The 14,918-nt window shown below is 38.4% G+C and overlaps 1 protein-coding gene across 1 annotated transcript in view; it reads right to left on the bottom strand.

The window, feature by feature from the left end:
• Window positions 1-14,918, bottom strand: part of PPP4R4 (protein phosphatase 4 regulatory subunit 4) — a 123,068-nt gene that overhangs the window by 52,456 nt on the left and 55,694 nt on the right. The window contains exons 4-7 of the mRNA XM_063290270.1: window positions 12,856-13,003; window positions 10,663-10,736; window positions 4,786-4,892; window positions 2,864-2,971 (exon numbers count right to left, since the gene is read on the bottom strand). Coding sequence (XP_063146340.1) covers window positions 2,864-2,971; window positions 4,786-4,892; window positions 10,663-10,736; window positions 12,856-13,003 — 437 coding nt within the window. The remainder of the gene's footprint in view (window positions 1-2,863; window positions 2,972-4,785; window positions 4,893-10,662; window positions 10,737-12,855; window positions 13,004-14,918) is intronic.

Raw genomic sequence — 14,918 nt, 5'->3', positions numbered from 1 at the left:
TTGAAAACCCACCTACAAACCAGACTGTGTTCATTGGGGGGTAGATTTACTAGTTTCCAAGTTTTATTTTCTTTCAAGGATGCTAATTCTTCTCTCACTGCAATGTGCTAATTTTGTGCAATTTGAGGTGGCAAAGCATTTACTTGTTCTAAAGATTCAGGTTCAGTAAAGATGTGGAAAGCCTTGACTGTTTCAACCTGAAAACGTGATGGAGGAACTCCTTTATTACTCCTCTGAGATCTGTGAGGTAATACAGGGCTAAAATCTTGACTTCCATCACTTTTCTGAGAAGTATCTGTCTCATCAGACAGATCTTCAGTTTGCTTTTCTTGTTTAATGTCCTCACTAGGCAAAAGATCACTATCAGCAAGTCTTTGCTGTTCTCTTGTTGTTAAATCAGCTGGAGAGCCAGAATTTAATCTCCCCCAGTTTTGTTCTGCAAAAGAAGCGCTTTTGCTAATTATTAATTTATCACCTAATATGAACCTGTAGCTTCTTTGTCTTTGTTCATATCCAACAAAGATAGTTTTGTCTTGGAATTTCCTTTTCTTCTTTGCTGTTTTGGAATTTGAACCCATGCAGTACTGCCAAAGATTCTGAGGTGGTTCACCTTTGGTTTCATACCATAAAACAAATGGAATGGAGTGTCCTGAGTCACACAGAATCTCTTCTATTGTTAAATAGCTCTTACCATTAGAACATTTTTCCTGATATCCAACTGAAATCTACTTGTAATTATATTTAATTGTCCTGTCTTCTGGAACAATTCTAAACAATTCTGTCCCATCTTCTGCATGACAGTTGTTCAGGTACCTGAAGAAGCTATTATGTTTCTCTGCAGTCTTCTCTTCTCCAGGCTAAACATACCAATGCCTCCACCCATTCTTCATACATTTTTCCTTCCTGGTCCCTGTCATTTTGATTGGTCTCCCCTGGACACCCTCCAGATTGTCAGTGTCCTTCCAAAAATGCAGTACCCAGAACTGTACTTTGATGCAGCTGACCAATTCAGAAATGATTACTTCTCTTGACCCTGACTCTGTATTCCTGTTAATGCAGCCTATGACTGCATTTACCACTTTATGGTTACATCATACTGTTAGCTCAAGTTCAGCTTGTGATCCACCAAACCACCCAAATCCATTTTGCATATATTGCTATCCAGTATGGTGGTCCTCCTCCTCCTCATTCATGCCTTTGATTTTTCCTACCCAAATGCAGGACTTCGTATTTGACCCTGCTGAAATTCATCTTGCTGGTTTCTCCCCACTGTTACAGCTTGTCAAGATTCTCCTGCATTTTGTTATTGTTCTCTAAGGTGTTTATTATACAGGTACTCCTTGACTTACGATGGCAATTGAGACCAGAATTTCGGTCACTATGCAATGCAGTCGTAAAGCACAACTGCATCACTTTGCAACAGCAATCCCTGCAGACCCGGTTGCCATCATTAACCGAATCCCATGGTCGTTGGGCAAGGCGACTTCCTGCCGATTTCCCACAACCAAAGTCATTAACCGAATCCCATGGTTATTAGGCAAAGCAACTTCCTGCCAGTTTCCCACAACCAAAGTCAGTGGGGGAGTTCGCAGGAAGTTGCAAGTTGCAGGCTGGCAGGCAGTTAAGTGGCTGCTGCCAGGTGGGTGAGGGAGAAAGGGATGCAGGGAGATGTGGGGGAGGACGCGCAAGAGTGTGGGGGAGGGTGCAAGGGGATGTGTGAGAGGCATGGCGAAGGTCAGGGATGGTGGGAGGGGGTTTGTGAGAGGCATGGTGTGAGTCAGGTGTGTGAGGGTACAAGGGGGTCTGCGACAGGCACGCGTCAGGGAATGTGCACAAGGGTGGGAGGGAGGCGTGATGAGGGTCGGGGAGGGTGCGCAGGGGTACATAGGGGTGCGCAAGTGGTCAGAGCGAGGACAGAGGGGCTGGGGAAGGGTGTGTGGGTAGAGGAGACTTAACCAGCAGCTTGCAACCTTCCCTGCTGGCTTCCCCACTTTCTTGGGAAATCAGCAGAGAAGGTTGCAAATGGCGATCACATGATCGAGGGACGCTGCAACCGGTTGTAAGTGCAAACTGGTTGCCAATAGCCCAGATCATGATCACATGACCGTGGGGGTGCTGGGATGGCCAGAACTCCAAGGACCAATCGTAACCACCATTCATTCAGCACTGTTGTAACTTCGACAGTTGCTGAATGAATGGTCCTAGGTCAAGGACTACCTATACTCCATTATCTTTGTGTCACCTGCAAATTTTAAAATCATGTTTTCTAAACACTTATCCAAATCATTTACAAATAATTTATAACTGAAAATATGTTGAATAGCACAGGGACTAGAACAGAGGACTGCAGTATGCCATTCAATATACTCAAGCCCTAAACCTGATGCAGAGCCACTGATGTACTGACACTGGATATGACTGTTCAATCAACTCTGTATCCACCCAATGGCAGCATAGTCTAACCTACATTTTATTAACTGACCAAGATAATCTACTGAGTTTAAAAGCTAAGTGAGAATTTGAATCTGGATTTTCTCAGACATTCTAATCATTATGTCACACTGGCTGTGAAAGAAACAGTCCAGGATTCAAACATGAATCTATTAACAATTGCCATTAAGATGCTTGCATGCTTGGCAGCAATAAGAAAGTTTTTGCCTAGCATAGGTATCTGATTCATGTTGGTTGTTCATACAAGGAAATCACTTGTCATTAGAGTAATTGATTTGGAAACTTGCATTGTATGACTTCACCCTCACATATTAAATCAATCTGATTAGAATTGGTGTGATCTATTGCAAATTAATACTACTATTCTCTGGAATTATTTATACTGTATAAATAATTATCAAGCTTTGCTCACCCTATTCCTTGAGCAATTAGCTCTAGCTGCCGGCACATGTAGGAACGAACTTCATATTCTACATCCTGGCAAAGAGATTTTACCAGTGGAAGGATTTCTCTTTTAATGCTAAAAAGGAAACAGTCACATTAATTCTAATAGAAAGAAAAGGCTCTCATAATTTTGTCACATATATTTCAAAACAGTAATAAAAGAGTAAAATATTATAATTTATTTATATAATTATTGTGTTTATGTTTTTCAATGTTTGAACAACAACATACTACATGTAAAAGATAATTTACACTTCTCAAATGTTAAGAACATAATAGGCCTCTATAGCATCATAACAACATTTAATAATGAAATACTGGAAGTACAAATGTTACCAGAAAAACAGGATTGCAAACTCTTATTACTTTATCATTATTAATGATATAGCCAGTTTTGTCTAGTAGTTAAAGCAACAGGCTAGAAACCAGGAGACTATGAGTTCTAGTCCCGCCTTAGGCATGAAAGCCCGCTGGATGACCTTGGGCCAGTCAGTCTCTCTCAGCCCAACTCACCTCACAGGGTTGTTGTTGTGGGGAAAAGAGGAGGAGGAAGGAGTGTACGTTCGTCACCTTGCATTATTTATAGAAATAATAAAGGTGGGACAGAAAATAAACAAATATTTATTTATTTTCTATCCTGTCTTTATTATGTTTATAAATAACTCAAGGTGGCGAACATACCTAGTACTACTTCCTCCTATTTTCCCCACAACATGTAGCAATTTATGGCTCACTTTGTTCTCCCTCATTTGCTGTCTGTTCATGGTATTCTTTTCATTGGCATCAGGATGAAGGCAAGCATTCCTTGGACTCTGCTTTCTTGGCATCATCACACAGCAAAATCTGACTGGCTACTTGGCATCATCCTGAAGTCAAATCATATTTTGATCAATACTTTCTTCTTTCCCTTGGGCTCACACAAAAAAAGAGAGGAGTCAAGAAATCTAGTCATCTGTGTTACAAAGGCTATCAACAGTTAAAAAAATGGATGGGCCTTTATTCATCACTTTATTCTCTCTAGCTATTCACCAGAGAGTTCTGAAAAGATGGGGGTGGGGCTGTCTCCATAGCAAGGTAAAAATAAATTTATATGTAGCCAAAAAAAAAAAGAAAGAAAATGGGTTCAAGATCCATTCACTGAGCTTTTTTTAATATCTGCCACACCCCCATAAAATATCCAAAATGGAACATATCATAAGCCTATCAACATAGCAATACAAGTTCTGAAGAAAATGAACAAAATCACAATTAACCCACCTTGAATATTCATAAATCCCAAACCTAATATAAACTCTATTCTGAATTATACCATCATATTTGATTTTTGAAACTAAAAGACAGGCAAACAAATCCAATACCTTCATAGGAGCAAACAAGGTGGTACTTCTGAACAAAAATGAAGTTGACTGTTACAGAAATTGCTTTCATGCTGGATGGGATGCAATCATTGTATATCCCACAATATCTGACATGGTATACAAGTCTTGACAACAAATTTAGAAACAAACAAACTTCCAAACAAAACAACATAAAAAAATCTAAAATGGCAGCTAGTAGGGCAAATCATGGAAATAAGAATAACATTTGCTGAAATGACACTGTGTGGGTCAAAAATTGTAGCTGAAGTGGTAGGAAATAATCATCCTTTTATAAAGAATATAATTCAAGACCTACAATTGCTATGTAGGCTCAAGTTATTCCCATTTAGAGAAAAAAGATGCTGCTCACCAACAGAGCTTCATGGATTGTGTCTTAGGAACACTGCATAAAATACAGTTTGTCAATAGTTGAAAATAGTATTCTTTTCTACAGCAACAAAATGAGGTCACCTTGTTTCCTTTGTAGACCATTTATTTATTAGGACATCTGAAACACACACAAGCTACTCACATATGAGCTTCAAACTTGTTAGCTAATTTCCCCAAGATTTTACAACTAACCAGGCGAGACTGAAGTGTTTGGGAAAGCTGTGCCTTGGAAACAAGAGGATTCAGGATCTATAGGAGAGCAGATGGAAGAAGAAATTCAGAAAACAAATCTAGAATTAGATAAACATAAAGCAACAGAAATATGCATTAAGAACTACTTCACATGCTAAAACCTCTATTAATATCAGCTTTCCAAATTATCCTTGCAGCAAGACTCACACTATACTTGAAATTATAGACTACATTTGACACAATGTATAAAATTTTCTCCATGTCAGAAAAATATAACCTGTGGCTAATGGTCAAGTTAGTAAAACTGCTAAGATAAACTTGAAGTTCATACTCTGGGATCCAGAACAATGGTAAAAGTCTTTTAAGTCTTGTAAAATTTTGAATCTTACTCTTGGTTTTTTCCATTCCATATAAATCTTGACCAGAGCGTTCCATTCACTAATCTCTGCTGTTGATATATGCTCTCCAGCCAGGTTTTGAATTCTTCTCCAGGATTCATTTTGTTTAAGCCCTCTAGTACAAAAGAAGTCCATTCCAAATTGTCGAAGGCTTTTTCCACATCTAACAATATTACAACTGCCTTCTTTTTATTAATGTTGATACATTCTAGTCCATTTATAATAAATCTGCTGTTATCTTTCATTTTCCTTTTTGGAATGTGACTGTTCGATCTGCATGTATAATTTCAGGAATGCATTTCTTCATATGTTTCACTAATACACTATGAAATCACCATTCAGTAAAGAAATTGGCCATATGACTGAGGTTTCTTTGGGTTATTCCCTTTTTTGTGTATTAATATTATATACACCTCTTCCCAAATCTTTGGTACTGTTTTTCTTATTTGACTTTCATTCATCGTTTTCAATAGGAGTTCTGCTAGTTCCTTGACTACCTTTTTGTAACACAGAGCCATCAGTACTTCTGGGCCTGGTGCCTTACTAATTTTAATTTTCTTTATTGCTTCTTTAATCTCTTGAGTTCTTATTAATTTGCTTAAGATTTGTCTACATTCTTTAGTAAATTCTTTAAGCTCTGAGTTTTCAATATGTTTTTAAATTTCCTTTATCAATTTTATACCTGGAATATACTGTAATTCCTTAAAAAATGTTGTAAGTTCTTTTGTTATTACCAATCTTATATATAATAGTTTGTTTTCTTTCTCTATAGCTGTTATCAGCTTTCTTTTTTCTTTTCTTTTCTTTCTTCTGATTTGATATGCCAGAAGTTTCCTTGGTTTGTTTGCATTTTCAAAACGATTTTGACGTATTTGATCTTTCAAAGTTCAGCTACTTCTAATAAATCTAATTGTTGTTTAATTTTATTTAACTCTTTCAGTACTTGTCGATCTGGACTGATTTTATGAATCTGTTCTAATTCCTTTATTTTCTCTTCTAATTGTGATTTCCCTCTATTGTGTTTTTTTTTCTGATTTGCTGCAAGCCTTATTAAGATTCCTCTCATACAAGCTTTACTTGTCTCCCGTATAGTTATCTTTGATATTTGTGTCATATTTTTTTAAAAAGAAATAATTATTCACATTTCTGCAGTACACTTTCTTTAAGTAACACCGTATTATTCATCCTCCATCTAAAGGTAATTTCTAAAACCAAGATATTAATATTGGAGCATGATCTTCATATTGCACTGAGCAAATCTGTACTTCTTTGATAGATGGTGTGAGAGTCTTTGAGATCTAGCACATATCAATCCTTGAATACATTTGGTGTTTTGCTAAAAGAACATGTACTCTCTTGGTTTTGGATTTTTTTAAAATTAATTAATTTATTCATTTTTAAGATTTATAAGACTGCCCAACTCAAATGGTCTGACTCTGGGTGGCATTCAGCATAAATATATCAAAAAGAAGAAAAAACAAAAGAAACCATATATCGATAAACAGACAATATATAAATACAAAATATAAAATAGTGACCAAACATACATCAAAACAATCACAGGGGAACTCCCACTCAACTGGCCCCTATTGCCAGATCTTACAGGCTTTTCTAAAGGTGAGAAGAATTGGGACACATTTCAGAGGGGCACTCCGTCTTCTTCACCCAGGCAGATCTTGATAATACACACCAGGTCAGCCCTCTCATCTGGAATCAGATCTCAGATAAGGTGAGCTTTATCAGAGGCTGACCTGACATTAAGCAACACCAACCAGTACAGCACCACCTAAGGTTCAATAACTGATAATCAGAGATGTAGGCATGAGGCTGGAGTGCAGGATAGATACTAGATATTGCTTCTGTGCTCCCTGTGTGCAGCTTACCCTTTGTATCCCACTGCCTGTCACCACCATAATCCTATCCCATCTCTGACTCCCCTGACTGCCTCACTCCCCTTGCCCTCTGCCCCCCTCCCCCAGCCACCAAGGGTTCCATATACAATCACCTGTAAATGCTTCTACACAGCTGGTAGGTTGGTCCCAGGACACTTCCGACCAGGCACTCAGGGCTCCTGAACCAGCCATCTGTCCACTCATTCACAAAACCCAGATACCCCCCTCCCTCTGCTCTCACCAGAGGCAGGGGTGACCAACCACAACCTCACCAGGTTAAGACAAGCCACCACTCCCCCTTCTATCCCACCCAAGGGAAAAGTAATGGCTCAAGCCCCAGACCTTTCCCCAACACTGTACCTACCAGTCCATCTTTACCTCCATTACAACCTCCCTTCCCACCATCAGTTTCAGCTCCTCATAGCCTCCAAAGGGCTGCAAAATTCCTACAGCCCCATCAGTCCCAGCAGCTCTGGCCACATTGGTTGTATCAGATCCCTTTGGGAGTTGGAACAGATGGAATGGCTGCCTTCCCCTTCTGGACACAAAGGCACCAAAGGGGCAAGATGGCTCCCACAGTCCAGGTTCACAGCTGCAGCCACAGGACAGTGGCTGGACTCCGCCAAAAGTTGCCAGCCAGCTTCTGCTCCTGCTGCAGATTGATAGCAGCCTTGTCTATCCTCAGCCTTCCCGGTGTCCAAGGGCCAGCTGAAACCAGCCAGATTGCTCACCCGCCAGACAGCGTGGAAGCTGATCACCTCAGGGTGAATAACAGACTATCCACATGGAGGAGAATCTTCTTCAGGGCCTCCATGCAAGGTGCACAAACAAGCAGCCATGTGAAAGTCTCCCCAATGGCTGGCTAGCAGCTCTAGTCACAGTGCTGCTGCCTTTCCCACGCCATCAGCTCCAGCCCAGTCGCTGCTGCTCCTCGTCACTCCAGACTTCACCACAAGTTTAGCCCCAAAAGATGTTGAATGAAAGATACTGCCATGGTGCCACCGTAGATAGCACTCCACCAAAATGCTGCTCAGCAGCCATGTGAGCCCTCAGCTGAGCAACATGTCCTGTTCAGACTATGAGGTGGCCAGAGAGAATTATTATCAGAATTATTAGTAAAGTCCTGGTGAATAAATATAGCAAAGTAATTCCAATCAAGACCACCCAGGCAATGATGGATGAACAGACAAGGCTGCAGGATCAGACTGTGGCAGAACAGCAAGGCAGAATTCAGCTAACTCTCTGATTGAAGCTGTCAGACTTGGTGAAGCTAAAGTGCGTGGCAAGGCAGAAGCTGGAGGCAAGGTTCTGTGAACTGGCATGCAGATAGGACCGGGCTCACATGTGGAGGCTAGGCGAGACTGGACTGGAACCTCTAGGCAAGGCTTGGCTCTGGAGGCTAAGCTGGACTGGACTGGAGAGTCTAGGCAAGGCTGAGAACTGGAAACAAGACTGGACTGGACTGGAGAGTCTAGGCAAGGCTGAGAACTGGAAGCACGGCTGGACTAGACTGGAAAGTCTAGGCAAGGCTTGAATCTGGGAGCACACCTGGATCATGCTGGGGCGATGCAACAAGGCTTAGAGCTGGATGCGAGACTGTGCTCAGCAGGGACAGCAAGGAGAGGCTTGACTGGAGCGGCTTGTGCAGGAGGTGGGTCCGTGATGGCAGAAGGCGCTGGCGCTGGTTCCACACTGGCTACAGGCAAGGCTTCTGACCCTGGTAAGGACGCTTCTGCAAGTGCTGTGAGCTCAAAGGATTGGTTGTCTCTGGCAGCTTGCTCATTGCACGCCTGCCCTTTAAAGCGATCCCTTCCACCCCTTTTCTCTCCTGCAGCCAATCTGGCTGCCTTCTGATTCATGCGCTTCTCTGCTTTCTTGTCTCAAGCACTGATTGGAGGATTCAAATCCCCTTCCGGAGTTTGTCCAATCCGCGTCTGCAAATTCTCCCGCTCTGCTGAGTCACTCCTGGTTTAGATTCTCCGAGTCTCTACTGATACGTTTCGTTTTCCCCTTCTGACTCTGGATAGGTTTTGTTTTCAGAGTCAGAAGTGGGCTCAAACCTCACATAACAGTTCAAATTGCAGCACTGCTGCACCATTAGCACTGTCCTTCCTGGCTTCACCATAGTTGCCTCTCCTTGGATACCTAGTAACCAGCACACGTTCCAAGGCAGTCCTGTCTGTCTAAAGCAGCCAGGAAGCCAGCCCAGGGTCCCAACAGTCCCTCTCCATTAGGAGTCCAATGCTGCTAGCACCAAAGATGCAATCATGAGACTCCTGGAAAGATGATCAGGAAAGTCCTCCAAAAAACCAATATCCAAACCTCAAAACCTAACCCTAACCTCCACCACATCCTAAAACCAACACAAAAGTCCCCCAGCTAACAAAGACCTACCAACCCAGTCACCATCTTAAAAAAAAAAATGCTGAAATTTATCTCCACACATTCGTCAAGACCAATATATCCATATACTAAAAATAGGGAGCTTTCAACTTTTTTTCCCCCCTTGGGATTATTTGTCTAAGGTTGGATCTAGCACTCAATTCATGTCTCCTACAATAATTATTTCCTCCTGTGCAATTCTTATTAACATTTGGAAGAATCTTTCATAGAATTTTTCCTTATCGGTATTTGAAGCATACTGTAAATGGATGCCAATGTTAAAATCTTACCTTCATTTGTTAATTTCAGGATTAAAATTCTTCCTTCTTTGTTGTTCTAGTTTTTAGTTAAAGTAAAGGTAAAGGTTTCCCTTGACATTAAGTCCAGTCGTGTCCGACTCTAGGGGATGGTGCTCATCTCCGTTTCTAAGCCGAAGAGCCGGCATTTGTCCGTAGACACTTCCAGGGTCATGTGGCCGGCATGACTAAATGGAACGCTGTTACCTGCCCGCCGAAGCGGTATCAGTATTTTAATTTGCTCATTGACCAGAATATTAAAAAATACATACCTTCTCCAGGTCTAAACATCATGAAGAATTATAGTTATGCTGCAACTGAAAATTAATCCAAAGACATTCTTTGGAGCTTCAAAAAGTGGTTTCCTGATTTATTGAGAAATTAGGATATACAATATGGCAATATTTTTAATTTCTGCTAGGAAGATTTGTAGCCAATATGACACAGTACATTCCACTTCTATTTAAAATAAATATTAGGAAATTTGCTTACTTAATAATTCAAGGTAACAAAAAAAGAAATATAAAAATGTATTTTAATAAGTTACAAGTCTGAGTAATTCTCATCCAGATTCTTCTATCTTATAATTATTTACTCTTTATTGTCAACATTCAGATTCATATCAGGGAAACATTTCCATATATTTTTGTTCTTCTTGATGGCAGTCAAATCTTTTCTCCCTATCCTGAAAATTTACGATCAAATTTCAAATTCTGGAGATCACTGTAACTAAAACAAAATGGGTAGGAGGTTTCATATACTAGAGCATGGAGGCCAAATCTGATTCTAAATGGAAACTGAATCATAACTGTCAGCCACAATCTATCTTTCCACTAGTATCATGGGAAAACAGTATTACCTCATGTCTAATAGTTTCTTTTGGAAGAGCTTCTATTGCAGCAAGAAGAGTGTCCAGCCAAGCATTACTGACACCTGTGAGATACAAATGAACTATAAGCATAACATACCTATTCTATAAAACTCTTTTTGACCATGACTTCAATTAACATTGTTCTTAAGTGACAACAGTAACACTAAAACAAATATATGTTACACATTACAGAAGTAAACATGCTAAAATACAATTTAACAGATCAAATCTGTAGCAATTTGACTGGAACTAAGACCCACCAAACTTAATTGGAAATAAAAGGGCTAGACTGAACTCACCTAGGAGTACAGTAGACCTCACTTACTGACTACATCATTCAACAACCGTTTGAAGTTACGACAGTGCTAAAAAAATAACTTTATAACCAATGCCCATATTTACAACTTTCGCAGCTTCCCTCAGTCACATGATTACCATTAAAGTCAGTATGCATTGCCCTATGCCTGACTGGTTATTCTTCTTTTTTTTCCCCCTTGAAGAGAGGAAAGATTGGAGAAGAAGGAATTATAAGAGAGTAAGCAGGCACACAAAAGGGAATACATTGGGTTGTTTGCGTAGAATGCGCACAGTTCCCAGCCCTAAGCATGCTAGGGAGTGCTGGCACCACCATATTCCTTTTGATGTGTATTCCTCATTGTGTGCCTGCTTACTCTCTTGTATTCCTTTCCTCTTTTTTTTATAATTTTATTAAAAGTTTTAAAAAAGAAGATAAAAACAAATACAAACTAATATAAAGAAAGAAAAAAGAAATCAAAGAAAAAGCTAAAAGTGCAAGAAAGGAAAAAAAGTAAAAGAGAAACAAAAATGATACAAAAAGTGGCTTCCAATCTTCTTTATACCAGTTATAAGGACAATTATATATTTAACTCTTTCTCTAAAGTTACAATGTCTGCCTTCTTTCTATAATCTATCCTGTCTAACCATCAAAACCACAAATCCTAAGTTCATTTTTGTCTGTTTTCTGCAAAAAGTCCATAAGGGGTTTCCAGTCACAATCCCTTCCTCTCCAATGAATGTAAATGCAAACATTAAATCCCTTTTTGCTAATTATCCCAGTGCCAGGTTGAGCATTCCAAAGGACAGGGGAGTGAGGGAAAAGGGAAGCTGAAGTAAAATCATTTATTTCTGAATAAGCATACCTAAGATTGTCTGTAAAAGCACCTATTACCTAAAGCTAAAACTCTTGTGTGTATGTGCATGTTCTGAAAATTCCCTTTAATCCCCCATCTCACTGAACTGACATATTATTAATACAGTAATAGTATTCAAATAATGAACAAATCTAAATACTTGAAAGTTTCTCACACAAATTACTCAAATAAAGAAGTGTTTCTATAATTAACTCTTTCATTATTAGGTAATTTTTTTAGTCCAGGTTCCAAGTATGGATGTTCTGTTCTCTCATTAATGGTTTTTATTTTGCTAAGAAAATAAAGGTAATTCCATATCTGCTCTATAACAAGGGACTGTTGCATTGTCTGTTAATATTTTTTTTTCTCATTAAAGTATAGGGAACAGGACTTTCAAATAATTTTTAGTGTTGTTCTGATTATGAGGTATTTTCTACTTCCTTTTTTAAAAAATTCTGATATAATTGTATTGTTAATACTAGCACATGCATGTTTTTCTATTAAATAGTGTAATTAAATATTTTAAAACATTATACAGTATATGATTATCGCATTGTTATACTGATTATATGTGTTTTAATGATCTAATTTTTACGTCATTAAAATGCATTTAATCATTTTCCAGATGCCATTTGTGTATGTTTTTATATTACATATTATGGGACATTATTGATCTTAATTTATATGTGATTAATAACTTACACCCAGTAATTTTATGTGTATAGCACTGGAGGTACATTTTCTCCAATATATGTTTGTTTCTTAACCAACAGAAGACTTAATCTCCTATCAAATTAATCAGCTTGGAATCGAAATATAATCCTACTGAGAAGCTTCCACAAAATTACTGAGATTTATATATATTAAATCAGGGTGAAAGAAAACAAAAGCTAATCAAATACACGATATAGCACTACCAAACCTTTTCTGTAATCGCTATTTTATTACTGTATGTACTGCTTTAAATAGTACATTATCAGAAGAAAAAGCATAGCAAACTAAGAAATCAGCAACATAGCATTCCTCTGACCTGCATCTCTATGCTCCAGATTCTGTAGAATGAGTTGTAAGAACGAGTGAGAGTAAGTATGGATGGATATTGACTCCTCTTGCAGAATTGTCAAAAGAGAAACAGCTGCTGTTAATTGCATTTCCACACCTGCAACAGGTAGGACCTCCTATATAATCAGGAAAAATAATAATCAAGTAAAAGACTATATATATAAACAAAGATAAACAAATATAACAATGATAAAAAGCACAGCTTACTATTTGTAAAATACATCACACCTTGACCATACCACTTTTATAATTACTGAGTTTTACTGTGGCTTTTATTTGCTGTCTCACACTTGGAGAGTTTTTTCCCTGTATTTGACCTGGTCTATGACCACAATAAAGGATTGTATCTTGTTTTGTCTTGAAAAATACAAAAGGAAGAGGAAAAATGTTCTTAAAAGATAATTACATTATAGTTTTATGAAGAGGATGACATGTAAAACAACAAGTTGCATAATATCATATTGATATATCATTCAATATTTTTCCCCAAATACAGATCATTCCACTAGTTCTTGTATGTGTCTTGAAAGACTCACCAACTCTCTCAGAACAATGGATGCTGACATTTTAAATTGTGTTCAAAATATAATCTATCTGTGATTATTTCAATCATATATTTCAGGTATGCTAAATATCTCTTTTGTTGCCAAAGAATAAAAATCTTTACAAAGCCACTAGTCTTGGTGAGGAGGCAAGCTGAAAAATCTATCTAATTTAATAACTGTAAATTCACCAGAGGATAGGTCGGCTTGCAACAGAAGAATAGTCTTCTCTACTGTAGCCCTGATACTATGAACTCTCTTTGAAATTGGCCTTTTCAGCCAGCCTATAAAAATTAAAATAGATTGCTTTATCCTTGTTTAATATCTTCCTTATTATTGCACTGAGACTTTAATTTTTATGGATAGATTTTAAAAAATTATATTTGTAAATGATTCTGAAGTATTTTATGAACTAAGGGAAACAGAAACTCTAGGCAAATTGTAAGAAAAGGAAAGAGGCACAGGCTTTCAAGGATACAGATTACTGATCAATAGATTTTAGAAAATGAATGATGCCATTATTGTAATGAAAGAATTCTTGCAACTGCTATGTATTTAATGCAAGCTCTATTTATATTGCAATCTAGATTCAAATGTTTGTGTCTTTTTCTCCCACCGACATGATGCAATGGGTTTGAGGGCTCTCTTTTCAGGGTTAGATTTCCACCTGCCTTTTTAGAGTAACAGATTAGAAAGACTTCAGGCTGTTTACCACTCACTTTGTCAGAACTAGCTCTCACACCTCATCATATAAAATTAGCCAGTTTCCAACATTCTGTTTATATTTGTAAAAACTACAAATGTTGCCAGATTTTTGACATTATTTGTTTAAATTAATCCAATTAATCTTCTCAAAGTTGCTTAAGCTGCTTTGTAGATATATATACACATTCTTTATACCAAATCCCTTATTTTTTGTGGATTTCTTTTGGGCTGTAAACATTTAACCACAAAGTGATAGTCCTCTTCCTCTTCTTCTCAGAAATCCATATGAAAGATGGCTATCTAGCCACTACTTAAGCATATCTAGCAAATGATGTGTTTATCTCAAATGTTTTGAAATGTTAAGGTGCGCTTTGTTTTGATTTTTTTTTGAGCAGATCTCTGCTATGGGGTAAAATTCCCAATAGGCAACAAGCATTATCATAACTCAGTGATAGAACATTTGCTTTGTATAGAGGATATTCTAGATTCAATTCATGCATCTGCTTTTGCATGATTACATCACTATATACCTTCAGCAAAGGATCGTTACCTTGTCGTGGTGCTGGAGCTTGAGCACCTCAATGATGCCATGAGCTAAACCGTGAAGGGCCACCCAAGACGGGAAGGTCATGACAGAGAGGTCAGACTAAATGCGATCCCTGGGGAAGGTAATGGCAACCCACCTCAGTATTCTTGCCGTGAAAACTAAATGGATCAGTACAACCAGAGATATGTCGGTATACCATCGGAAGATGAGACCCCCAGGTCGGAAGATGGTCAAAAT

Source organism: Candoia aspera, chromosome 1 (genome assembly GCF_035149785.1).
Source record: "Candoia aspera isolate rCanAsp1 chromosome 1, rCanAsp1.hap2, whole genome shotgun sequence".
Classification (NCBI taxonomy): domain Eukaryota; kingdom Metazoa; phylum Chordata; class Lepidosauria; order Squamata; family Boidae; genus Candoia; species Candoia aspera.
Note: the sequence above shows the minus strand (reverse complement) of the source record. Positions and strands in the feature narration are given on the sequence as shown.